Below are 26793 nucleotides of genomic sequence, written 5' to 3' on the forward strand. Positions count from 1 at the left end.
TAGTTCCTCACTAACCCTTGGCCTAGGTGTGCCTCCCCTGGGGCCTGAGGGGGGCCCAGTGGGGGGGCTGATCTGGTCCCTGCTCAGGAAAATGGAGGCAAAGAAGTCGTTAAACAAGTTAGCTTTACTGTCTGGCGTGACGACCAAATTTCCTAGTGTGTCTTGCAGGGGCCCCACATTACCCAGTACCTTCTTTTTGCCCCCTATGTATTTAAAAAAGGACTTCTTGTTGTCCTTGATCCAGGAAGCTAGTCCCAGTTCCATCTCCACTTTGGCCTTCCTGACTACCCCCCTGCATCCCCAAGCAACCGCAGTATAATCCTCCCTGGTGAAGGCCCCTCCCTTCCATTTGTTTTACTTTTTGTGGCCTGCTGCCCTGATATAGACAATTAAGTTACAGTCTTTTTCACTTGGAAAAGTAATGTAATGACTTTATGATCCAATACTTTCTGGTAGCATTGCTTTTAAAAAATCAATTTTACACTATACATGACTAATTTATGAATTCTTGGTTTTGAATGGTGGCTGAAAATGTACTTGGTAGCTGTGTTGGTCTGCTGAAAGTGTAGGAATATATAGGATAAAATTGTGTAATGATCTAATCTCTCACCTCCCTTGTCTTGTTAAAGAAACTGACAAAAGTAAATTTCACTGACAAAATTGAAAATTACTGGGTGTGCTGACTTTTGATTATATATTGCAGTGAATGAAAAAAACAACTTGCATGATGAAAATAAGAAGATATCTGAACAGCTTCAGCAACTGCAAAAGCAGATGGAGTAAGTTTTGGCTTTTCCTTTCTCTCAGTCTTCTTCCCCTCTCCCCCTAAACATTTAATTCCTGGAAATATAAATGGGTGTTTAACTTCCTCACATTTGAATCATGTCTCTTAATAAATTGTCCAATGGTAATCCACTGTCATTCAGAATTAACGGATGAAAGGGAACATCTTCCCAACTCAATATGCAACATTTTCTATTATTTTTCACTACGTAAATGTATATGCATGGGGAGTAACAGTGACTTAACATTTTTAAATTATCTTGATTTCTATGAATATGCATTATAAATTCATAATCTCCATTATTCACATATACTGCTGTGCACAATCAGGTTGTTCTTCCTTCTTAGTATGAGATTTTACAAAAGAGATTTCTAAAATAAATTCTTAGAGGAGAAATTTCAGGAAAGCATTCATTTTGAAAGAGACTTGGACTAAAAATGGGCAACAGTTGATCTTTAGTTTGCAAGGTGGTAGCAAAAATATTCCATGTAATACATACTTAATACACTGAGGTGATGTTGCATGTAAGAGAGAAGTAATATTCCTTCAGGTGCAACAGCACCTAAAATACTTGTTTCAAAATTGAGCACCTAAAGGAGCAATCCTGTGATGACAAGGACATGGATTCTGTGGCTTGGCAGACTTGGATGTTATACAATAACTCTTCTTTAACTGTTCTGAAACTGCTGTGGAGGAGAGTTCTGATGACAGTCTGCCTGCTGCCTTCTTGGGTAGAGCAAGAAACTGCTTTCCATAATTCATTAATCATGCACCTCTCACCCTTGCACTTTCAACACACGAAAGCTTTCATGTTTTATGTTTTGGGTCACACGTTGCATCTCTGTGTGCCCCTTCTTGACCTGTCTCTGTGTGGTCAGCCCAGCGCACCAATCTACTCTGCCCTCCATACCCATTCATGCTGAAATTGTCGGCAACACAATGATTAAAAAAATTGCGTGCAGTGGTTGACAAGTATACCAGTATTTACTGTAGCAGTGTATGCAGAAGAAGAAAATATCCAATGGAAAGTTGTCAGCTGATGGCTTTATTAAAGCTCTCAGGTTCTACTATATCTGAGATAGCAGGAGATCAATGATTTCAGGAGGTATTTGCCAGAAACATTTAGCAAACTAAAGGCACTCTAATATATTTGACTTTATAAAAATGACTGCATAATTTTACTAAATTTACAGTATGCTAACACAGACAACCAGCCCTCCAGGCTATGGAGTAGTAATTTGATTCATAGATGTAGGGTCGGAAGGGACCTTGCAGATCTTCTAGTCCAACCCTCTGCCCTGGGCAGGAGAGAAAACTGGGTTCAAATGACCCCAGCTAGGTAATCATCAAGCCTCCTCTTAAAGACCCCCAAGGTAGGAGCCAGCACTACTTCCCTTGGAAGTTGGTTCCAGATCCTAGCCGCCTTGACTGTGAAGTAGTGCCTTCTAATGTCTGGTCTGAACCTACTCTCTAACAACTTATGGCCGTTATTCCCTGTTACTCTAGGAGGTGCTTGAGGGAACAAGGTCTCTCCCATTCCTCACTGGTCCCCCCTAGTAAGTTTATAGACAGCCACCAGGTCCCCTCTCAGCCTTCTCTTGTGAAGGCTGAATAGGTTAAGGTCATGTAGCCTCTCCTTGTAGGGTCTACCCTGCTGTCCCCGGATCATGCGAATGGCTCTCGTTTGGACCCTCTCAATGCTGTCCACATCCCTCCTGAAGTGCAGCGCCCAGAACTGGATGCAGTACTCCAGCTGTGGCCTGACCAGTGTTGCATAGAGGGGGGGGAGGATCACCTCCTTGGCCCTGTTTGTGATGCATCTGTGGATGCATGACAAGGTGTGGTTCGCCCTACTGACCGTGTTCTCACATTGGCAGCCCATGTTCATCTTGGAATCGATAATGACTCCAAGATCTCTTTCTGCCACTCTGCTTTCAGGAAGAGAGTTCCTCAGCCTATAGGTATGCTGCTGGTTCTTACTGCCCAAGTGCAGCACCCTGCACTTGTCAGTATTGAATCCCATCCTATTCTCATTTGCCCACCCCTGTAATCTGTCCAGGCCCAGGTGTATCCTGTCCCTCCCTTCTAGCATGCCCACCTCATCCCAAATCTTGGTGTTGTCTGCAAATTTAAACAGGGTGCTTTTCACCCCCTCATCCAAGTCACTAATAAAGAAGTTGAACAGTGCAGGCCCAAGGACTGAGCCCTGAGGGACTCCACTGCTCACATCCCTCCAGGCTGAATATGACCCATCCACCACCAATCTCTGAGTGTGGCCCCTCATCCAATTTGCTATTCATCTGACTGTGTAGGCATCAATGCCATAGTCACCTAGCTTTTTAATAAGAATGGGGTGGGAGACAGTGTCAAAGGCCTTCCTGAAGTCCAGAAAGACTACATCCACTGCAACATCTGCGTCCAATGATTTTGTGACCTGATTGTAGAAGGTAATCAGGTTGGCCTGACAGGACCTGCCCCTAATGAAACCATGCTGTTTGCCCCTGAGCATCATCCCTGCTGCTGGCCCTTCACAGATGTGCTCCTTGATAATCTTCTCAAAGAGCTTCCCCAGGATCAAAGTAAGACTAACGGGCCTATAGTTGCCTGGGTCCTCCCTCCTCCTTTTTTTTGAAGATGGGGACCACAGTGGCCCTCTTCCAGTCATCTGACACTTGACCAGAGCACCACGAGTGCTCATAAAGCTGTGCCAGGGGCCCCTCAATAACCCCTGCCAATTCTCTCAGCACCCTGGGGTGGAGAGCATCTCAACCTGCTGATTTGAACACATCCAGCCCCTCCAGAAGTTCTCTAACTCAGTCCTCCCTGACCGTAAGCCTGGCAGTGTCTCTCCTGAGTCTGTCCTAAATCTCGGTGGGGGGAGTCCTGGTCCCAGCACAAAAAAAATGGAGGGAAAGAAATTGTTAAAAAGGATATATTATTTTTAGATATTTTAAAGGATATTTGGAGCACATCTAGCAGTTTTCAAGGGAATCCAAGTGGAGTGACTTGGAGCTGTAGGCACTTACATTTTTGTATTGGCCTTAGTACCTGGAATGTGATGATCCATTCATTGGAAAAAGGCTTTATCAGGGTGTGGGTTCGCAGTCCTCAGAAGGCTAGCAGATTTTTCAATGCGGTCAGGTGAACTAGATGCTTCATGAAATGCTAAACAAATCCCAGGGGAGAATCATAAAGAGTTATTAATAAAGAAGGTAGGGCAAGATGTCTGCCACCTTAGGGTGCCTATACACCTACCAATGCACTATAATTACAACAGAGCAGACTCGATTAATCAAGCAGTGGTAATTACCACGCTTCAGCAGACTCTAATGCAGGGATGGGCAAAATGTGGCCTGCCAGGCCACTCTATCTGGCCTGCAGGGCTCAGAGCTGCTCTAATTAAAGCACCCCCCACACACACTCCCAGAGCACGTCTGTAAATGCCTTTAGGGACTACCTAGTTCATTCCAGCAAACAAGCCGGAGTTTCCAAATATACTAGTCTGCCTTGCTAGACCAGCCCATATTAATATTGCTGAATCTTCCACAGTGATCTGGGGACTTTGAGGTATTATGGAGAAAAATACCCTTCCTATTAATAGTCTTTGGCTTAGCAGGGCTGTAACAACAGGCATATATAGCTTTTCAGTATTCCATATACAAAATTGTCAATAATCTCCTGTGTCCTGCTAAATTTTATGGCATGGGGGCAGCAGCACCATTTTCATAGCAATTAAGAATCTCCATTGCAACAGCCTGCAGCGCTTAATCAGCACCACACTAGTTAGGCATTGACTGGTAGCAATCAGGGATGATAAGCTTCCAGGTGGTAATGACAAGATATTACTACACACTGAGGGGAAATTTCTCCTTTTGCTGAGCAGGGACAAAATCCATACAGATGTATAGGGGAACAGCCTTTGTCTTTCTGAAGATCTGTCACCACTTCTGAATTATTCAAAAGTATGTGAAATCAAGCAAAGTTAATTTGTATAACTAATGACAAAGCTTTAAGACTGCAGGATTGTTTTTGATCATGTATTTAGAAAAAAAAGAAGTATAAATTGCACATTAGGACTAGCCTGTAAGAGTTCAAAGAAATGAATGTGTTCTCTTTCAAACTCTCCTCAAAGTTAAACGAACCAAGTAAGCCCAACAAGTGATGCTTCTTGTCAATAAAGCTAAAACGTATTTCTGCATTTTTCTGTTGTGCTACCTGTTTATTTTCCAGAAGACCTCACCGCTTAATGCAAACTTAGCTTTTCTTCAGATTTCTTCTCCTTTTTTGAGCTTTGAACTCGCATCTGAAGACAGGAAAGCAGGTCCAAGTCTGTGCTTTCCCTTGAGCAGTCAAAATGATATGTAATGCCAGTGACAACAGCAATCTAAGTTAGTTATCCTTGTCACCGTCTTATCTTTTCTCTCATTTTCTTTTCCCATGTGATAGTAAAAGGTATTCTTAGGAAGTACAAGAGGAGTAAACAAGCTGCTTCTTTACGTAGCTCTAAAACAAACGTCATAGAATCATAGGGCTGGGAGGGACTCTGAAGGATCATCAGGTCCGGCCCCCTGCATGAGCAGAAAAGACATCTGGGGTCAGGTGACCCCAGCCAGGTGACTGCCCAGTCTTCTCTTGAAGACCTCTTCAAGATGTTTGCACCACCTCTGGGGGGAGCTTGTTCCATAGTCTGGACACCCTAGTTGTGAAGAAGTTTTTTCCTAATGTTCAGCCTGAAACTATCTTCCAGGAGTTTGTAGCTGTTGTTTCTAGTTTTCCCCCAGGGTGCCCTGGTGAACAGTTGTTCACTGAGGCCCTCATGTACGCCTCTGATATAGCAGTAAGCCGCAATCAGGTCCCCTCTCAGCCTTCTTTTCTTTAGGGTGAAGAGTCCGAGATCCCTAAGCCTCTCCTCATATGGCTTGCCATGCAAGTCTCTGATGAAATGGGTGGTCCTTCTCTGGACCCCCTCGAGCTTTAGCACATCCTTGTTGAAGTGCAGCGCCCAGAACTGGATGCAGTACTCCAGATGCAGCTGCACCAATGTTGACTAAAGCAGGAGAGTCTCTTCTTTTCTTTTGTTTTACTGGAGATGCATCAATTGATGCATGCCAGAGTTTTATTGGCGCTAGCAGTTATTGTGTCGCATTGCCGGCTCATATTCATGCTGGGCTCTATTGTTACCCCCAGATCCCTTTCATTTGTAGTGCTGGTCAGGTTAGCACTGCCCAGCCTGGTTGTGTGCTGGGGGTTTTTCCTTCCCAGATGCAGCACTTTGCATTTCTCTATGTTGAACTGCATCTGGTTCCGTTCTGCCCAACATGCCAGCCTATCTAGGTCTGCTTGTATCTGCTACCTATCTGCGGGTGTGTCCGTGCAACCCCATATCTTGGTGTCGTCTGTGAACTCGTCTGTGAACTTGGCCAATGGGGTTTTCACCCCCTCATCCGGATGGTTAATGAAGATGTTGAACAGCACTGGGCCAAGTACTGGCCCCTGGGGCATGCCACTACCCACATTTCGCCAGGGCGACACTGATCTATTGATTTGGAGTCTCTGCATCCTAACCCGCAACCAGTTTTGCACCCACTTGACAGTCCTGCAGTTGAACCTGATATCTTCCAGTTTTCTGATTGGTACCTCGTACTCCCTACATAGCTAAAGCAGCTAAAGAAGGACTTCTTGTTGTCCTTGATTCTTGTAGCTAGCTTTAGTTCAGTTTCTGCCTTAGCTTACCTAATCTGTTTTCTACAATTGCAGGCCTTTAAGTAGTCTTCCTTAGAGGCTGTCCCAAGCTTCCATTGTTTGTACACCTCATTCTTTTTCTGTCAGAGGGCTGCAACTTCCGTGCTTAGCCAAGAGGGTTTTTTTGATCCTTCTGCTACTTTTTCTTCATAAGGGAATGGATTTTCTCTGAGCCTTAAGGATTGTGTCCTTAAGGAACAGCCATTCTTCTCTTGCTCCCTTTACCTGTGGTCCTTGGTCTCTCAGGGCATTCTCTACTAGTGACCTAAGCTTATTAAAATTAGCATTTTTGAAGACTAAGACTTTGAGCTTGGTATCTGTTTTGTTGGCCTTGCGACGGACCATGAATGCAATGATTTCACGGTCACTATTGCCTAGGCTACCCTTTATGATGACATTGGTCACCATGTCATCATCTTTGGCCAGGGCCAGGTCAAGAAGTACATTGCCTTGTTGGCCTGTGCACCTCCTGAGTCAAAAAAAGCTCTTTGGTACATCTTTGAAGTAAAGCTACCTTCTTGTGATCCCTTACACCTCTTTATACACCATCTTGGGAAAAAGATATATTTTATTTTACATCAGTTTTTACACATTGCATGTGAGTAGACTCAGAGCAGACAAGGGAGGGGCAAGTGGAACTTGTAGTCAGTGGGTATGTCTATATGAGAGTCTACAGCGCAGTTGGTAGTGTGCATTTATTTAGTACTTGTATTAGCAAAGACTAAATAAATGTGCAGTAACCAGCGTTACTGCTCAGTAGTGCTGGTGAACATCTTTTAGGTTCTGCATAGTACTACTGCATAGTAGCCTAACAATACTGAGTTGTAGCATATTAGCATGGTCTGTGCTGTGATGCAGTACTGCACAGTATTTTTCAGCTACTGCGCAGTCAGCATCTGGTAGAGATGCTCCCAGTAATCTGCTTTTTCTAAATATATATTCAGATTACTTCTCTCTAGAAGATGGCAAAGCTCAGGATACAGGCTTTCTGAAGGGTTCTCAGAAAATTCATAAAAATTGCATGAAGTGTTAAAACAAACGATGTTAAAGATTTTTTTTTTTTTTTTTTCAAACATCGCTATTAAGTAACTTTAAACCTGCCTGGTAGCATCTGTTGCGTATTACAGCTTTTAATGCTTTGAGGCGCACACAAACTGCAATAGCAGATCAGACCCAGTGATCCATCTACTGTAGTATTTTTTTCATAAAAAATTATAAGTATTCACAGCAGGGGCAAAAAATCATGCAGTAGGTTGTTACGGAATACTCTGACCCCAGGAAAATTTTGCTCCTTACCACAATAGTTAGAAGTTGATTTAAGGCTTGAAGAATGAGGGTTTGTATAGCGCACAGGCTTGATGGAGCTAGTCTGAATTTCTTAGTAGGTTTGTATCTTCTAATGCTCTGAAGTCATGATAACTATACTAATTTATAGTGTCGTTCTCATTGGCAACCTATTCTGAATCTGTTGATTGTGTCATTTTCTTTAACCAACTGATTTTTATAACAGGTCTAGCATTAAAGATTTAGCTCTTCATCTTGGTTTTACTTTAGCTTTGAATTCTGTCTTCAGGGGGAGAAAGCAACAAACAATGGATATGGAGGAAGGGGTCATCCCAGATTCACCAGTTCGCTCTTTTTCACTTTCCCTGGCTAATCGTATGCGAAGAAAGAAAGAAAACAGGCATGTTCGATACACGGAACGTCCAAATTTGGAGCATTCCGAAAACAATAGTGGTAGGAGTTGTGTTCATCTCTTTCTGTAGTGAATGTCTCAAGATTTTTTTTTAAAGGGGAAAGAAAACGAACAACATTTTAACTTTGTTTTCAAAAGACTTTTTAATGTTTTATGTTCTAAATCCATAAAAACAAATTGGTTATGGACTGAAATAGTTAACCTTTGTTCTAAGGTGAAAAGTAGTTTAGACTAGTAACCAACAAATTGGTGACACTTTAAAATATTGCTTTTCTCTTCAGGACTCTGACACCTCTGAACCTTACTATTTCCAAAACTCATTCCAAATCTTGTCTGGATAATCAACAAACTTGCTCTCATACTCAGTATTTTAATATATTGGCTACTTTAATTTATACTTTTTCAGAGGAAGGGAATTCCATTATAACTGCCAAAATGGTGTATGGGTTTCCATATTTAGGTCTCACTGTGACATTATGATTGAACTTGTTCAGTTTATGAAATAAACATGTTTTTTTATTTTTAGCAACTGTTGGCACTGAAATCTCTGCAAGGTGTTCATGGATTTATAGATATTTAAGGCAAGAAGGGATGCTAATTATCCAGTCTGGTCTTTGGCATGACACAGACAGACCATAGTATTTCACCCAGAAATTCCTGTATCAAATCCACTTGACCATTAACATCTCTCTAAGAAAAAATATGCAGTCTTGGGTTCAAGATTTAAATTTTGCACATTCCAGTGTTTAGTTACCATAATTTAAAGTCAAAGCTGTATTTGTTCTGTCTTGCACACCATTGCCAGTGAAAAAGATTAGGTAGACACAGTTCTCCCCTAAGTTAACACTTGTGCAGAACAGGTATTATTACTTGTTAGGATCTGTCCGAAGGCCTCAATTTATCATTTAGACATCTAGTTCCCTGAATTAGTTTTTTGGAATAACACACAATGTAAGGTACTTCAAACAGCATTTTATCCTGTGTTTGCATGCTTGTAGCACCACCTGGTGTACAGCAAAAAAATTCCATCAGATCCAGTTATTTCAAGGCTATAATAAACCGACTATCAAAATCTAGGAATTGCCTAGAACATTTTTCTGTGTTATAGGTATACCCTTTACGTTAGATCTATAAAAGTGCAGCCATTTTGATTCATTGAAATTTGATCTAAGATACCATATACATAGAAAATGTAATTTTGTATCATTAATGCAACGTTTTAGCGCCAATAAGATTTACTGCATATACTGTAATGATCTGTACGTTAATCTGAATATTATATTCTAAACACCTCTAGTATGTTAATTTATTTCTTGTGAAATAAGAATATATCCTGCAAATGAAATGTCTGAACCATGCAACTAGATGCAAATATAAGCATTTATTACACTTTTCTTTCTACTAGTAAAAAATAAAATGTTAATCACAAAGTATACATACTACTGTTACAAGCTTATGCCGTAAGACTGAAAATGATTGATTATTATTTTGCCCCATAAAAGGCCATGTTTGCAATTCATTCTGCAAGTTTAATTTTAACTGCCCTAATAGTTAAAATAACAGCCCTTTTCTTTCAGCCAACATCCAGCAATATCTGTATCTAATATTAATTAAGAAGGCAGCTCATGTTTAATTATAGGAATTTTTTTAATCTCTTCATCTAGAGTTTGGAAAAGTACCATTATCATCTACACAAATACATAACCATTGTGGAGAAGAAATACAAATATTAGCAGCAGACACCTACGATCAAGAATTGTCTCCCATAGCAAGTAAATGCACAACTGGATTTAATCCTATTTATTTCATAATAAGGAAAAGAAACACTGGAAGTTATGGGTAACCAGTAACTCAAATTCAATTTTTAGTCTTCAGTTTAACTAAGGAACGAGGAAAAGAAGTGATCTTTAATCACAGAATTACTGTTGAAATACTTGCTAAATAAGTGGGCAAAATGTTCTAGTTTTGGGTCAAGTGGGGGAGCCAGAAACATCTCGTTTCAGTTGTCCTGCATCTGTTTTCCCATATACAAAATAGGAGTTCTATCTTATGTGTTGTGTGAATTACATTTTAGGTCTAAAATTGTTATGAATATTTGAGATGCTTTAGTGCAGATTCTTTCTATTGTAGTTACTCAGTACAAAATCACTATGAGAATTTTTTAACTAAAAGTTTGGGGGCCAGTTCTGTTACATGTATTAAGCATGCAAGTAGACTTAGGTGCCCAAATGTGATTCTGCTCCTCCCCACTCAGGTCCTTGAAAAATATTTATTGTAAAAGGTATGCAAGTGGGTTCCCCCTCTCCTTCTCCTTACTGCTTCTTGTGACCCAGTCTTAAAGGTAAGATGCTGGCATGTTACAAAAATGGATGTAATAATGGATTTTCAGGGGTATAGGTTGTAGCTGTGTTGGTCTAAGGACATAGGCAGACAAGGTTCTTTGGGTGAATCTGATATGGATTTGAAGAGGCTGGTATTGCACTTGCATGTCTAAGTTCACTTTAGATGTCTAATAGGTGGAATTGAATCTGGCCCAAATATTTCAATTTGGCTCCTGCAGTTATTCATTTTTTTTTTTTGCACATTCATAAGGTGATATATTATTATTTTTTCCTCTCTGCTTCCAATTCTTTAAAAACTTGGCATCATATTTTTTACATAATCTCCAGAAAATTTCTGGTTTTTTGGAGAGGAAAGCGAGGAGCAATTAGCTGTGTATATCACTAGAAGACAGTACTTTTTCAGAAAGTATTCCTGCAAGACTGGGATTTTTTTTTGTTTGTTTTCTAACCAGGTAGCTTTTCTATGTATAGGTCTACCCATAGGTTAAATGAGCCATCCTGAAATGTGGATTTACTTTTTCAATAAATGTTTATTCTTCACTGTTCAATAGATACTTGTTTGCCATTCAAGTGTTTATTTCCTTTATTCTACACAAAGAAAATTTTGGGGGACAGTGCAGAAATCAAAGAGAACTTAATGGGCTCTGCACTTCTTTGTCTTGTTCACTGTTTTCGTATTCCCAGGTTATTGTCACAAAGTTCAATACTCTACTTACAAAGTGTGGTCATTTTGGATAGTTAAAGGTATTAATTATTTACCACTGTAGTTTGATTGGCTTTTTATTACTCTTATATTGTACACTTTATAATCGGATACATCTGACATTTAAGCTTCTAGTAAGACTTAACATTTTTAATTTGTAGAAAAACTCAAATGTCCTTAATCCAATTTATCCAACAAATTACCTCCGAAATAATGAAAACACTGTCTTTCATTTTAGAAAAATAGAAATGATGTTACCTCTGTATCTGAAGAGCACTTACTGATATACAAAGTTATACTTTTTAAATGTGAGCTTTTCACAAGGTGAAAATCCTCTTTTAATGAGCTGAGTGAACTACCAATTAAATTTTGAGGATATAATTTCTATGACTGAATTAAATAGGTACAATATGTACAACCTTAAGGACAAACTGAAAAATAATTTTGCATTAATCTCTACTTTTCTAAGACTATTAAAACATAATTTTAACTCAGTTGCCTCAGTTGCTGATGAGCTATGTTTACATATGTGTACTATATTAGAAAAGTTAGTTATCTTAAACTTTTTTTAAAAACCTATCATTACGTTCTGGTGTACCTGACACAAAGTATGTACTTTTACCACTAGTCTACCTACCTACTTACCACCATTGTGACATCATAGTTTAAATGCAAAACCTAAAATTGCAACTTCTGTTTTGATTTTTGGAAGTTGCATGCAAGTGAAAGGGATATCTGTATAATAATGTAGCTTCCCATAGAGAAGGAATCCCTAATTTGATCTTGCTCCATACTTCTTAGCCTACTGGTATCACTTTTAAGGTTTTCAATTTCTTTGCTGAATTTGTTTACTTCTGACTAAAAAGTCTTTGTTTAAGAGTAGAATAAATATTGTCATGTAAGTATAATTTATTAATTGGGCATCTGTTTCTGTCCATGCAGATAAACAAGGGATAGCAAATTATCCTGTTGCAAAACCATCTTTTAACTTGGCTGCTGTTGTGGCAGAAACAATTGGACTCACTGTTCAAGAAGAATCTGTAAGTAATGTTCTCAAATTTTCACAAAATGAGTCCTGTAAGGCAACTGTTTGGAGCACTTGACAGGCTGTGTAGACTTGGCAGAGAAGTATTAAGTTCTAGCTATCCAAAAAGAAAAGGTAATTTTATCTTCCCCTTAAGCATTTTCACTTGAAGATTCTGTATCCTGAATATTCAAAACCTTTTAAATACCATTTTACCTTCACTTTCTCTTTATGGAAATAGCCTAGCATGGAAGACAAATAGGCTGCCCAGTTGCTTCAGGTAGTTTTCTAAATGCATTATTTCTCTCCCATGCTCACCTTTTCCAGTTTGAGCAAGAAAACATGCTAGATTACTAGCATTTCAACATGTGTCCAGTGTAGTGAAGAAATGTTTTTAAGTTAGGTTTCCAGTTCCCATTATGGTTGAGGCTGTTTGAGACCTAAGCTCTTGTAACTTGGAGTAGCCTCTGGAATGGTCCCTTAAGTACTGTCCCAAGTACAGTACTCTTTGGCCCATCAAAGAGCCCTTCATATGTCTCACGCTAGCAGGGAGCGAGAGATTGCAGAGGGATCTGGATAGGTTACAGGGGTGGGCTAACAGGAACAGGATGCGTTTTAACACGGACAAGTGCAGGGTGCTGCACTTGGGCAGTAGGAACCAGCGGCACACTTATACAATGGGGAACTCCTTACTCGAGAGCACGGAGGCAGAAAGGGATCTTGGAGTCATTATTGACTCCAAGATGAACATGGGCCGACAATGCGAGGTCATGGTTGGCAAGGCTAACCGGACCTTGTCGTGCATCCACAGGTGCATCTCGAGTAGAGCCAAAGAGGTGATCCTCCCCCTCTATGCGACACTGGTCAGGCCACAGCTGGAGTATTGTGTCCAGTTCTGTGCGCCCCAGTTCAAGAGGGATGTGGACAATATGGAGAGGGTCCAGAGGAGGGCCACCCGCATGATCCAGGGACAACAGGGCAGACTCTACAGTGAGAGACTGCGGGACCTGAACCTATTCAGCCTCCACAAGAGAAGGCTAAGGGGGGACCTGGTGACTGTCTATAGACTCACTAGGGGGGACCAGAGGGGTTTGGGGGAGACGCTGTTTCCCCTAGCGCCTGCTGGCATAACAAGGAGAAATGGGCACAAGCTGTTGGAGAGGAGGTATAGATTGAACATCCGCAAAAACTACTTCACCGTTAGGGCGGCTAGGAGCTGGAACCAACTTCCAAGGGAAGTGGTGCTGGCCCCTACCCTGGGGGTCTTTAAGAAGAGGCTGGATGCCCACCTAGCTGGACTCGTTTGAGTCCCATTTCTCTTTTTGGGGTTTTTGTTGTTCTCCCGCCCTGGCGGGGGGTCGGGCTAGAAGATCTACTAGGTCCCTTCCGACCCTTAATCTATGAATCTATGAATCTATGAAAAAGCTGGGAGCTGTTGGCACAGATTTGGCTTCATGCCACACAAAGTCCCCAGATACAATGGTCAGCCAGATTTCTGCTCCTCTTGCACCAATAGAGCTGTGTTAAGGAAACGGACCTGGAGATCTGATTCAATTAAACAACCTTAATAGTAAATACACATCTCATCGTAGCTTAAAAATAGAGGAACAAGTGAAGTTTCCTGGTTTAATCATTAAAATTAAATGAGAGATTAATGAAGAATATTAACTATATTAGAGCACTAGTATAAAAATCAAGCTCATTTCTGCAGGGACTGTGGAACAAACTTCCAGAGGAATAAAGGATATTGCTAATCTCACAACTGCAACCTTTTGATTCAAGTGCAGTATGCATTTTTCAAGTTTTCTGTCTCAACACAAACATGCAACAGCGTGTATATTTAAAAAGAAACTAATAAAATGGGTATTATATATTCCTTGAGGAAAAGATGAGAAAATATCACAGATGACTAATTGTGACATTTTCATGTAACTTAATGCACTGTTATAGGGTGCTTGTATAGTACAGTGAAAATTGAAACAATATTTTTTGAAGGTGTACAACATTTTAAAAATCCTATCATATGAAAATACATGGATGAAATATAGTACTTAATGAGTCTTTACAAAAACTTTAAAAAATTGTCAGAGCCCATTTAAAAGCAAATAATTAAAAATGTAAAAGCTAGGTGATAAACTGCTAGCTACTTTTCTTTATTTTTTATTATTTTTTTAAAAAACTTTCATTTTATTTTTCCCTTTGAATGAGATTTTTTTTCTTGCAATACATAAGTACATTGTATTTATAATTATTAATTCTAATAAATGTTCTATATTTGCATGGAAGTGTAAATGCTTTTTTTTATCACATGCAAGGAGTCCCAGCATGTACTGAGCCCTCCTAGCAATAGTAATGCAACAACGTCTGTGCCTCTAAGCATTCAGCAGGAAGATTCAAGAAAACAGCTGGCTTCTGAATCGAGAAACGATGACAGCTTGGGGTATGCTGCTTTTAGTATATAACAAAAATATGAATCGGCTTATATAAAACATTTGTCTTGATAGGAAAATGGCATCTTGTTTTAAAGGTGGACCTATGAAAATCCACTAACATTAAATTATGTAAACTTCATGCATCTGCAGGTCAATATTTAAAAAAACAAAAAAACATACAATTCCATACAAATCGGAATTGGATAGAATTACACAGTCATTACATTTTACTTATTCTTCAAAGGTCCAGTGTTCTCTGAGGTTCTCATCCCTAGCTGATTTTTCTCTAGTTATTGGGTGGTGCATCTGGAGAACCTTAAACATCAGACTACAGAGTAGGGCAATGGAATGGCAGCAGGTGTTTACATTGCGGTGGAGGTAGTAAGCCTCCTGCTATTCAAGCGATCGTTTATTATAGTGATGAGATTCAAATAAAAAGTCAAATTACATAAAAGCTACTCTCACAAGGAAAAAAGGACATTGCCAGATGAAGGAGATCTGCGGTGATAGGCTGATCTGCTACATTGGGTAAAACACACATTGCCAGTTGTCCTGCATGTGGCAGGGGCCTGATGTTGGACAATGGGCGACATGTTTCCCCTAGTGTAGGGATCCCCCATGTCCTTTGCTGCCACATGTATACTTTCCAGGACCCGTGCTGGAACCTGCACTGATCCATGCCTCACACAGAAACATGGGGCAGTGCAGGTCCTGGCACACACAAACTTAGAATGGTGTAGGACCTAGGGTATCCCTGGTGCCTCATGCCTCTACAGTGGGACGTGTGCTGACCCTTGCCTCCATGTGAACCACTGCTTGGTGTAGATTCATGCATAGAGGTATGGGATGGTGCAGGACCTGGGCAGTTCCTAGTGTCCCGTGCCTCCATGCTGGGACCCGTGACACGAGGCAGTGTCTGTTTCTACCCTTAGATCTTCCCCATTTTCTATTCATTGGATACTCTGAAAGGCTGAGGCCTATTAGGAAGAGAGATTCCTGGATAGACTGAATGCTGTCCTGGGTTCTCCCTCATATCTGGAAAAAAATATAGTTTCATACTGAAGCAAAGAACCAGATCTAATTATTGCCCAATTTTAGCCCTATGGTTGTAAGAGTTATCACAGATGAGCAATTTTCATATGCATGCAAACCTTTGTTTACTTTTCTTCTTTCTGTTCCATTCAAAATGAAATAGAATCAACTGTAATAGCTTTCATGGGTACAACTGGCAGGAGACTGAATATTTTTGCATTTCTTGTGACATTGAAAAAAAGAAAAGTATTTCACCTCTCAATATGTTCAGACTTTCAGATCCATCTCAGAACACTCCACCACATGTGGACTGGGATCAACAGGCAGCTTCTCCTATTTTTGGAGCATCTAGCAATGTGAAGAACAAATTATGTTTCAATACAAGTCATTCCCCTTCTATTTTAGATACAGGACTGAAATCTAATTTCAAAAACAACCCCTTCAACAATCCTTCCAATTCTAGATCTCATAAAGTTAGATCAAAATCAGAAGATATTGCTCTTGTTGCACCACTTAATCTTGGGACTGAAGTAAACTCTATTATCAGCCAGGCCTCAACCAATAGGCAGATGACTGAGAAAAAGAACACAGGTGAACCCATAACTTGTGTCTTCAACACTTGCACAGGCAGGGATGAGGTAATCAAGAGCGACTTCTGCCTTGCATCTCCAAAGCAACTGGGAAGAGGATGTGCTAAAAGAAAGAAAGCTGAAGATGAGCATTTGACCAGTTGTGAGAGAACCTCTTTCAACAAAGAGAACTCTTTGCCTTTTCAAGTAGATATTCAGCTTATTAATGGAGAGCACACAGTTGACAAGCCTTTGGACCTCTCTGATCGTTTTTCTGGAGCTCATGGTCAAGGAAGTGATGAGACTTGTAAAAATAGATTGAAACAGATGAGCCTGCATGATGTTTTTCCCCAGCTAGTGAAGACTACTGCAGAGGATTCTTCATTCACAAAAAGCATCAACAGTGGGACCTATTTGTTAAGCAGAGATTCAGAAGAGGATCCCCATGTACAGGAGGCAACCCTTGATGAAACACACACAGAGAAAAATTCCCGATTACAAATTAAAGAAGAAATCCCTTCCTTCAAAGTAGCACCATTGTCAAACATAGTAGATACACAACTTCTTTTTGATGATGTAAAGGTATGTTTTTCTAAAAAATATATATTATTTTGCATTGTTTTCTTTTCCAAACATAATGTTTAAAATCTGGGAAATGTTAAAATTATAGCATGTTGTTAGGTTCCCAGTGACCATGAACCGACTAGAAAGAAAACCAGGGCAGGACATGGAGAGTCTGAGCCAGCATCTGTGCTTCAACCAAACCCTTGTAGAATAACAAAAAGTATATCACTGCAAAATGAACAAGGTAACTTCCAAAAAGCATTCTTCCTTATTGTGTGCCTATACTTAAAACACGTTTGCATTTCTTTTTCTCTCCTTCTCCCACTGTTAACTTTCTTCCATTCCTTTTCATGATTTATATGCTATCTCTTCTGAAAGCCACCCCCAAGTGAACTATATTCATTCTCACTTACTTCAAATAAGTTTTGAAAATAATCCTGTTTTGTGTTGGCTGTCTTCGGTAATGCTGTCATATCTTCTTTTTTTTTTTTTTTTTACTGTACATTATCTGCATGGCTTTAGATTAGAAACTCAGTAGGATAGACAACTTTTATCTAGCTTATTTCATGTTATTGTTACTTCACAGAATTGAAACGAGCTTATGAAGTTTCACTTTACACTACCTGTCCAAAAAATTTTACTTGGAAATTTTAAAATTCAATTAGAAGCTGGCTTCTTAGTGTTGCTGTTGGGGGTGTTGGTTATAGCCATGTTGGTCTAAGGACATAGGCAGACAAGGTTATTTGGGCAAATGTGAGATCTTTTATTAGACCAACTAAATAGTTGGAAAAATTGTTCTTTGCAAGTTTTGGGTACAAACACCCTTCTTCAGACTCTCCCACTGCCTGAAGAAGGGTGTTTGTATCCAAAAGCTTGCAAAGAACAACTTTAACAACTACTTAGCCAGTCTAATAAACAATATCACATTTACCCAAAGAACCTCGTCTGCCTAGTATTGCTATTTGCATTATTGAGGTCCTTTTTTTTTTTTTAAGCAATTCCCATTCCTTACCAGTTAGCTTATGTGGTAGTATACAGCTGTCACCAAATATCCCATTACCAGGAATGTATCATTTCTAATGCAAGTGGTCCCAGTCTGCTGTTTTAATTTCTTTAATTGGGCTCTCTGAATTACTAGCAATTCAAACTCTGTCTTCACTGACTCTCTACTTTCTATGTTTAGAAACATGAATTCCTTATTTAGAAACACAGTAAAAGCTTTGTTATCTGGCATGAGTGAGGTAATGGGGGTGCTGGTTATATAAACATTCCAGTTACCTGAGGGCAGGGGTTTTTAACTGGTGTGGGGGGAGTGGCAGTAGCCACACATTGGGTGGAGGCTGGGCATATGCAGCAGTGGCAGTGCAGGGTGATGGGTGGCAGCAGGCTTCCCTCCCCACTCCCCTGCAGCCAGCCAGCTGGCCTGAAATTCCAGTTAATAGAGTGTTCCAGTTACTTAAATGCCAGTTAACACAGCTTTTACTGTATTTGGGTTGTGGGCTGAGAATCAATTAGTAGTAAATAGTGCTGTGAAGATACAAGTTGATCGTCTTCCACCTAAAAGAATTTTGGAGCCAACTTGCAGTCTTTGAAGAGAGAACATCAGTTTAGCTATGTGTTTGTTTGATACTTTATCTTCTGTAGTTTTATTATCAGAATTGGATAGATAAATGGAACCTAAGAGTTCAAGCTGATGCAATCTACACAAAACTTACTTCAAAATATATATTAAATGTGTTAATAAGCTATATATTATTAATTACGCAACATATGAAAAAGAGAAAAAAGCTATAACAATAATGTAAAAGTGTATTTGGTGAGAAATATATACATGCGTGTGCACACACACATATATGTGAAAATGGTAATTCTTTTGTTGTGTACACAACAAAAGAATTACCATTTTCAAATCCCTCTCCCTCTCCCTCTGTATCTAGATGTATCTAGAGATATAAATATGTGTGTGAATGAACTATATAAAATTAGCTTGCTTACTCTATAGTCTTTTTAACTTTTTTTGTTATAAAAAAAATATCAAACCTGAAAGGAGAAATAAATAACAGAAAAAGAATGACTCCTGTAGTTTACTTCTCATCATATGCTATCATTAAATTTTGGTCCTAAATTTTAATTACCTTTTCTGTCTTGCTTTCTGCATCCCCACCTCCAAGATAAGCCATCTTTAGAAAATCTGCAGTGGAGTATAGATCCAGGAGCAGACCTTTCTCAGTACAAAATGGACATTACAGTGATCAACACAAAGGTAAATCAGCATTTACTGCTCTGAGTCTTTTGGCTAAGGCAGCATATAATAAGTAAATTTGTGAAATAAATCCTTGTATGTTCTATCAAATAAAATGCAGCTGTATGTTTATATAAAACTTCTTACCTAAAATAGTTTAATCCAAAAGTGCCTTGTATAGACTTAAAACGTTACAATATATTTACTTACATTATAGTCAAATTTTGCAAAGTAGATCTTCAGCCTTCACAGGGTTGGAGCAGTGAAAAGCTCTACAAGCTTTTCAGTACTTTCTCTCTTGCTGTGAGAATGGGAATAGTTATAATACAGAAACATTTTGTTTAAAAAAAAAAAAAGTTCTTATTTCACAGTTTCTCTTCTAACTGTTCACTGTGATCTCTGAAGCAGTTGACAGAGGTATGCAAATCTTGACTTTTTATGAGAGAGTACTTGTTTGTCATAAAGTTTTAACACATGTCTGCAAAGGTACTAACCCTTTATATGGCTACACATGATCTTTTCCTGAAATTTAATTATCTGAATTGCTGTAAAATTCCATGAATACATTTTCTTTATAGCATAAATTTTAAATATGATTTTTCATGTGGCAAGTGATATAGTTCAATAGATAAACCATCATTTAAGTTCTTATTTTTAGAAAGTTGGCATCAGCTAACAATTTCTGCATCTTTGCCATATAGAGAGAGCTCTTTGAGAGGGAAATTGCATAAAATATCTCAGCAATGGGGAACTTATCAAATACAAATAAATGTGTCTGTATGATATGTAAATCTATACGAAAGGCACTCTAGGTACCTCACACAAAGCTGAAGTATGTCAATTGCTTGTGATTACCTTTTTCAGGATGGTTCTCAATCCAGAGTAGGGGGAGAGACTGTTGACATGATGGACTATACGTATGTTAGTGAAAGTATGTTGTTAAAAATGAAAAGCCAAGAGCAGGAAGGAGAAGGCAGTCCAAGTAAGTTTGTTTTTGTGTTTTCTTCTTCATTGGTTTGAGTTATTTAGCCTTATTTTAGGTTTGCAGAAACTACTATGGATTATAGAAATGACCTGAGCCATTCTTTGTTGAAGTCATTTGGCCTTATTCCATCAAGATCAAAGAGTTTGTTAGGGTTCGCCTGTTAAGACTGAGATGGCACTTATAAACAAACATGTATTGCAAAATTGAGGTACTAGCTGATAAATATATAACTTACACAGAGTAATAAGAAAGTGTACTGTCTTGGCTTTAAAAAGCCACCAACTTATCAGCAATTTTGTCTAAGGAAAGGCTAGTTTCAAAAGTCTTTGTATTTATATTTGAGTAGGATTAAGGATAACTCCAACTACAGCAAGAAATACTCACATTCATTCAGTGCTAAGGTTTGCATCCATACACAGATCTATAAAAGTGTTTTTCTATACAAGGTAAGCATTTTCCTCATTTAAAAGAGTGAGAACAGGAGGCACCCAAAGATTGGTTCTCTGTGTTATTTTGGTGAACTCTGTAAGAGAGCTGGAAATAGAACTTAGTTCCTGTTCAACTAAAAACGCATGCAGAACATTGGTCTGTTGACCTAAATTGTTGAGACCTGATTTTAGATGACCACTTTGAATTTTTCTTTTATAGAAGAAGAAAGAAAAAAGAATGACACCTTAGCAGAACTATTTGATCGGACATCCCATGAAGAATACGAATCTTGTCTAGTAGATGATAGTTCTTCAGCATGTGATGAAAAAGAAAATCCTCATAAAGAAGAGGAAAACGAGGAAATGTCAGCAGCCAAAGAGAAAAAAAAGAGTAGTGCATTTGTTTTTCTTTAGTTAGTCTCTTGATGATAATTAACCTGGTCAGACTAGAGGAGAACTGTCTTTAATTGAAACAAATAGCCCAACTAAATTATTAATTTACTTATCTGATGTCCATAGGGATTAATTTGTTATTCCAGGATTTTTAAGAAGGTAGCACAAACTATTTGAAAGAGAAGGGGATTGGAGTGGCACTCAGGGAAGGCACAGGATGTAATTTGTGACAAGCCTGCCAAAAAGGTGGCCCTCCATTGTTCTAACTGATTCCATTCTGTGATGCTCATACTGCAAGTGTATAAGGGCTAAAGGCTTTTGACTCTCATGCCTCAAAGCTATTTACATGTCAGGAAGTCTGCCTCCAAGGATCCTAGATGAAAAATGAATAGTTTTATAATATTAACAATGAGAACCCAGAAGTTGTGGTCTAGTTTCCTTTGGCAGGGGTGGTTCAGGTAAATCATTTTAAAATTGTTTTACGCTAAAGTTTTAAAATGGGTATTGCTGTAATTATTGCACTCTGTCTAGCACCATCATTTTATGACCACTTTGTATAGGCATTTCAATTACAGATTTACATCATATTTTTATTCTGAATATATTTACAGAACATGAGGATAAACAAGATAAAACCAAACAGAAGGCTTTTGTGGAGCCATATTTCAAAAGTGATGGAAGGTAATATGGCACTTTCTTTATTAATCTAGGAAGCTTAGGGTTTTTTCCTCCTTTAGAGAGCTTATCTTTTCACAAAAGAAACTAATGAATTATTACATACGAAGAAGTTTGGAAATCTACAACTGGAAAATCTCCAAGAGGTTTCTGGGCATCATTACAAAAAAACAAATGTCAAATAGAAAAACTACAGAATGGTGCAAGAGAGGAATGTGTCATTTTTTTTGTTAGAGAGAAAAAATGTAATTTTTGCTGTTAAAATTTTGCTGTGTGGATGTTTCTGTAACCCATAGTGTTTCATTAACTCTAAGTTGTTCAAGCTATATACTATATGGTCAAAAAACATACTGAATTCTTGAACAAGTGAAGACTTTTTTAAGTATCTTTTTCATTTTTTTTATGTGTTTTAAATTCCTGTGAGCATTAGAGGAGGAACATTCAAAAACTACTATATAGCTAATACTTCCTCCATTGCTTCCTACATTTTTTATCGTGAGTCTATTAGGAGTTTTCATTTTGCAATACTATCAAGTATTGTGGCTTACTTGTCCATGTATTGTATACTCAGTTTTGTTTTCTCTTTGCAGAGGAAAAAAATACTTGACTAACATTGTGTTGTCTAATAAAATAAGCACAAAGGGCCAGATTCTCTTCTGCCAATTAAGCATGTAAGTAGCTAAATGCAATCCTATTCCACCCTGCTCAACTTCCTGAAAAACTATTGACATTCAAGGTGGGTAGAGCATCCTCCTGCTCCCTGCTTTTTGTCACATGGTGCTAGGTTAAGATGCATGTGCATAACAAAATAGATGCATTAATAGTTTTGGGGGGACTTGAACAGGGTGGAATAAGATCTTGCTTAGTGTTGATACACAGAATCTTTTCAGAAACAGCATTCCAAGCATCATTGGTTTTTGTGGTTGGATTCAATACACCTTTTTTCTGTCAACAGTAATTGCAAGAAAACTTGAACCTGTGGCAAAATAAATACGCTATAAATGATTATACTTTTCACAACTTGCATACAATAATTAATTTGTACATATAGGGTAGAATTCTATTTCCCACTGTATGTATAAGTGGCAGCTTTCTAGTTACATAAATGATATTTTCTCTTGCATTGTGGATGCGTATGCATCCTCTGTCAAAATGTACATGCACAGTATGCTGTGCACTGGCTGGTACATACGTATTCTGGATATTGAACCGGCAGCTATGACTTTCTAATCACTAAGCAGAGAGTCAAGCATTACCCAGTTCCCTTACCAGCACTCTGGCCACATAGGCAGATGGCTAGAAAACTGCTATTTAGGTGCACAAAAAGAAACAAAATTCTACCTATAATAAACAAAATAAAAGCTTTAGATCTGAGCTCTATCAGAATTCATTTTGACCTTTACGGAAACGCAAGCTTTCAAAAGGCAATCTTCTAGTTAGCTGGCCCTAGCAGCTATCTAGCCTACATGCAGCATAAAAGTGTTGAGACTTCATCCCCAAAACTCTTACAGTTGACTACCAAAGCATTAAAATGAGTCGTCTTTGTCCATACTGTAGTCAAAAGGGGTGGTTGCAGCTTGTGTATTGGCATACCTATTTTTTAAATTGTGCTTTGGTACTGACAACAGTTTAAATGCAGCAGCAAAGTGTTTGGCGTGGGCAAGCCCCCTGAATGTCCCAAGTGAGTTTTGCTCCTCATGTTGAACCTCACGTTGCCACAGCTGCACTGTTATCAGTACCCCACTTAACTATGGTATGTCTTTATGAACTAGTGTCGTATCTTTGAGTTACAGCATAAACCTGTACTGCCATTAGAATGGTACTATTTAGTTTTATGGAATGAACTAATAGATAGCAATACAAGGGCATAATATTCATGAAGTTTGTTTACTAAGAATAATGAAACCTGTTTGTAGTCTTCAAAATTTTAAATAAGAAAGTTATCAGCAGCTCCTCTTTCATAGAAGGGCATGGATGCATAAAGGACAACTTAATTTTTAAAAAACAGCGAAACCCATTAGATTAAAAATTATTCCATTATATTTGGACATGAAGGATGAAAGGGTTGTTTATTTTTAATAGGAATAGTTATCAGGAAGCTGAGGTTCTTTCAAATAGATATGTTTGTACAGATTTTTGCAGAAATCTTGTTGTTTTATCACCCTCCCCTTCACTGGACTAATTAATTCCATAACTCACCAAGACACAGAGAAACATATTTCTAATCAAGTGATAACCTAAATGCTTTTGCTTTTCAGAAAAAATACTGGGTTAGATTTTCCTCACATTGAGGTTGTTCGGAAGAGAGAAGAGAGAAGAAAATTATTGGGCCACACTTGTAAGGAATGTGAAATAGTAAGTACTCTATAAAGTTTTGGCTGGTGTCTTTTTTTTTTAACTTTCATACGAAAGACCTGATATTCTTTATAAATTAGAAGTCCAATAACCTCAAGATTAATAAATCAAGTAGGCCAAGGTGTCAATTTGTACCAGAGCTGTTGGCCAGTTTAGGGACCCATAATAAAAATTACATACTGTAGAAGTGGACAATAATTGGATAAGATAATTTGGCATTTATCTTTTTATAATTTTTATGTCTCTTCATTTGTTACATTTTATACATTCTACATTTTTATTTAATTTTTTAAAATTCTGCCAAATCTTTTTTGTTATCTTGGAATTTATTTCTCCAGTGTCTGCTGAAAGATAGAATCAAAGGACCGGAAGGGACCTGTAAGATCATCAAGTCTGGTCCCCTGCCATCGGCAGAATGTAATTAGGCTCAAACAAGCTCAACAAGATGCTTGTCCAGCCTCCTCTTGAATATTTCCGAGGATGGCAACTACACCACCTCTGCTGAGCATGCATTCCATATTCTAGATACTCTTATGGAAAAGAAGTTTATCCTTATGTCCAACCTAAATTGTTCCTCAATTAGCTTATGCCTGTTGGTCCTCATTGTCTCAGGGGCACCTTTTTTGAAGAGTTGCTCCCCTAGATCTTGGTGTTCACCCCTGACATACCTGTAGTGGCTATCAAGTCACCTCTCAGTCTTTTACTCAGACTGAACAAACCCAGTTCCCAGAGTCTCTCCTCACAGGACCTATCCTTCAGGCCCCTGATTATATGGGTAGCCCTTCTCTCTACCCTTTCAAGCTTATCCACATCCTTCCTGAAGAGTGGTGCCCAGAACTGGACACAGTACTCCAGCTGTGGTCTCACCAACACTGAATAGAGGGGGAGGAGGACCTCTCTGGATCTATTCACAACACATTGGCATACACACCAGAGTTCTATTTGCCTTGCTGGCAACTTCGTTGCACTGTTGGCTCATATTCATCTTCTGGTCAATTGTCACCCCCAGGTCCCTTTCAAATGCAGTGCCAGCCAGTGGACCACTAGCCATCGTATAATTATGGTGAAGGTTCTTCCTACCCAGATGAAGGACCCTGCACTTTTCCCTATTGAACTTCATCTGATTGTGTTCAGCACATAGGACCAATATGTCAAGGTCTTCCTGGATCCTCACCCAGTCCTCAAATGTGCCTGCATTTCCCCACAACGTGTTGTCATCTGAAAACTTAATCATTACACTTTCCACCCCCTCATCCACGTGATTGATAAAGATGTTAAAGAGCACGGGCCCAAGCTCTGATCCCTGGGAAACACCATTGGAGGTGGCCCTTCAGGATGAGGCCATCCCATCAATTGCAACTCTCTGGGATCAGCCTCTGAGCTAGTTGCCAACCCATCTCACTGTAGACTGGTCCAGGCCAGTACCCCCCCAGCTTAACTGAAAGAAACTCATGGGAAACTGTATCAAAGGGCTTGCTGAAGTCTAGGTAAATGATGTCAACCTCATGTCCCTTTTCCAGCTGGTTAGTTATCTGATCATAAAAGGACATGAGGTTTGTTAGGCATGATCTACCCTCAACAAAGCCATGCTGGTTGCTTCTTAATACCCCAGTTACAACTTGTGGTGGTTGGCCTCTTTTTGACAATTTTTTTCAAAGATTTTTCCCAGGACTGAAGGCAGACTGACAGGTCTGAAGTTTTCAGGGTCGTCCCTCTTCCCTTAAAGATGGGTATCATGTTAGCCCTCTTCCAGTAGTTCAGGACCACTCTCGAGTTCCATGACTTTGACCAGCTTTGCCAGAGGCCCTGCTATAAGCTCAGCCAGTTCTTTCAGGACTCTCGGATGCAAGTCATCTGGCCCAGTAGACTTGAACATGTCCAGATGTTCTAAGATTACCCTCACCTGTTTGGGACTGATTTCATGTGGACTGTTGTCTTTCCCATATTCCATGGGCCTCTGGACAGGTGAACAGCTCCTGTCTGTTTCACAAATGCCAATGTAAAGTAAGTATTTAGGTGTTCTGCCTCTTCATGGGGATCAACTGTGGGCTGCTCCCCTGTACCCAGTTAGGGGTCCCACAGTGGAGTTGGATTTTTTTTTCTTGCTCCCTATGTACCTATAGAAGGACTTTTTGTTTTCCTTTATTTCAGTTGCCAGCTTGATCTCCATGCCTGCCTTCGCTTTCCATGTTGCATACCTGCAGACCTTGGCCATATGATTGTATTCCTCTCTGGATGCTGAACTGTTTCTCCATTGCTTAGATGCTTCTTTTTTCTTTTTCAAAAGTTCCCTAATATTCCTGTTGAGCCAAGCAGGTCTCTTGGCCTCTTTCCCGCTTTTTGACTGTGCGGGGATGGCCTGTTTTTGAGCAGTGAGAATTGCCTCCTTAAGGAAGCACCACTGTTCCTGAACTCCCAAATCATCCAGTCACTAGTCACAGAGGGCCTTTCTAACAAGACTCCTGAGTTTACCAAAGTCTGCCCTTTTGAAGTCTAAGACTTCTTTTCTACTGACTGAATTCCCAGCCTTTTGGTGGATGGTAAACCTAATCAGGTCATGATCACTGTTGCCCAGAGGACCTCCAATCTTCAAGTCACCTACCATGTCTTCCCCTTTGGTCAGCACTATGTCCAGAGTGGCTTTACCCCTAGTCAGTCCTTCCACAGCCTGTGTCAAGAACAGGTTGTCAGTAGCTGCCAGGAAGTTGGTTGACCTGCTAAAGCTAGCTGAATGGTCTTCCCAACAGATGTCAGGGTAGTTGAAGTCACCCATGAAAATCAGGTCTTTAGTACTGGCTGCCTCAGTCAGTTCCTTGGAGAATGCCTG

The 26793-nt window shown here is 39.4% G+C and overlaps 1 protein-coding gene across 5 annotated transcripts in view; it reads left to right on the forward strand.

The window, feature by feature from the left end:
• The window catches only part of RBBP8 (RB binding protein 8, endonuclease), a 109021-nt gene that overhangs the window by 43494 nt on the left and 38734 nt on the right, over nucleotides 1–26793 (forward strand). For all 5 annotated transcript variants that reach the window (XM_019526201.1, XM_019526211.1, XM_019526227.1 and 2 more), the window contains 12 exons: nucleotides 704–779; nucleotides 8100–8263; nucleotides 9887–9994; nucleotides 12210–12307; nucleotides 14607–14731; nucleotides 16027–16906; nucleotides 17006–17132; nucleotides 19060–19151; nucleotides 19995–20112; nucleotides 20764–20934; nucleotides 21548–21617; nucleotides 23870–23966. In XM_019526201.1, the coding sequence (XP_019381746.1) occupies nucleotides 704–779; nucleotides 8100–8263; nucleotides 9887–9994; nucleotides 12210–12307; nucleotides 14607–14731; nucleotides 16027–16906; nucleotides 17006–17132; nucleotides 19060–19151; nucleotides 19995–20112; nucleotides 20764–20934; nucleotides 21548–21617; nucleotides 23870–23966 (2126 nt within the window). The remainder of the gene's footprint in view (nucleotides 1–703; nucleotides 780–8099; nucleotides 8264–9886; nucleotides 9995–12209; nucleotides 12308–14606; nucleotides 14732–16026; nucleotides 16907–17005; nucleotides 17133–19059; nucleotides 19152–19994; nucleotides 20113–20763; nucleotides 20935–21547; nucleotides 21618–23869; nucleotides 23967–26793) is intronic.

This window comes from Gavialis gangeticus, unplaced genomic scaffold (assembly GCF_001723915.1).
Source record: "Gavialis gangeticus isolate Ggan-Ray unplaced genomic scaffold, GavGan_comp1, whole genome shotgun sequence".
Classification (NCBI taxonomy): domain Eukaryota; kingdom Metazoa; phylum Chordata; order Crocodylia; family Gavialidae; genus Gavialis; species Gavialis gangeticus.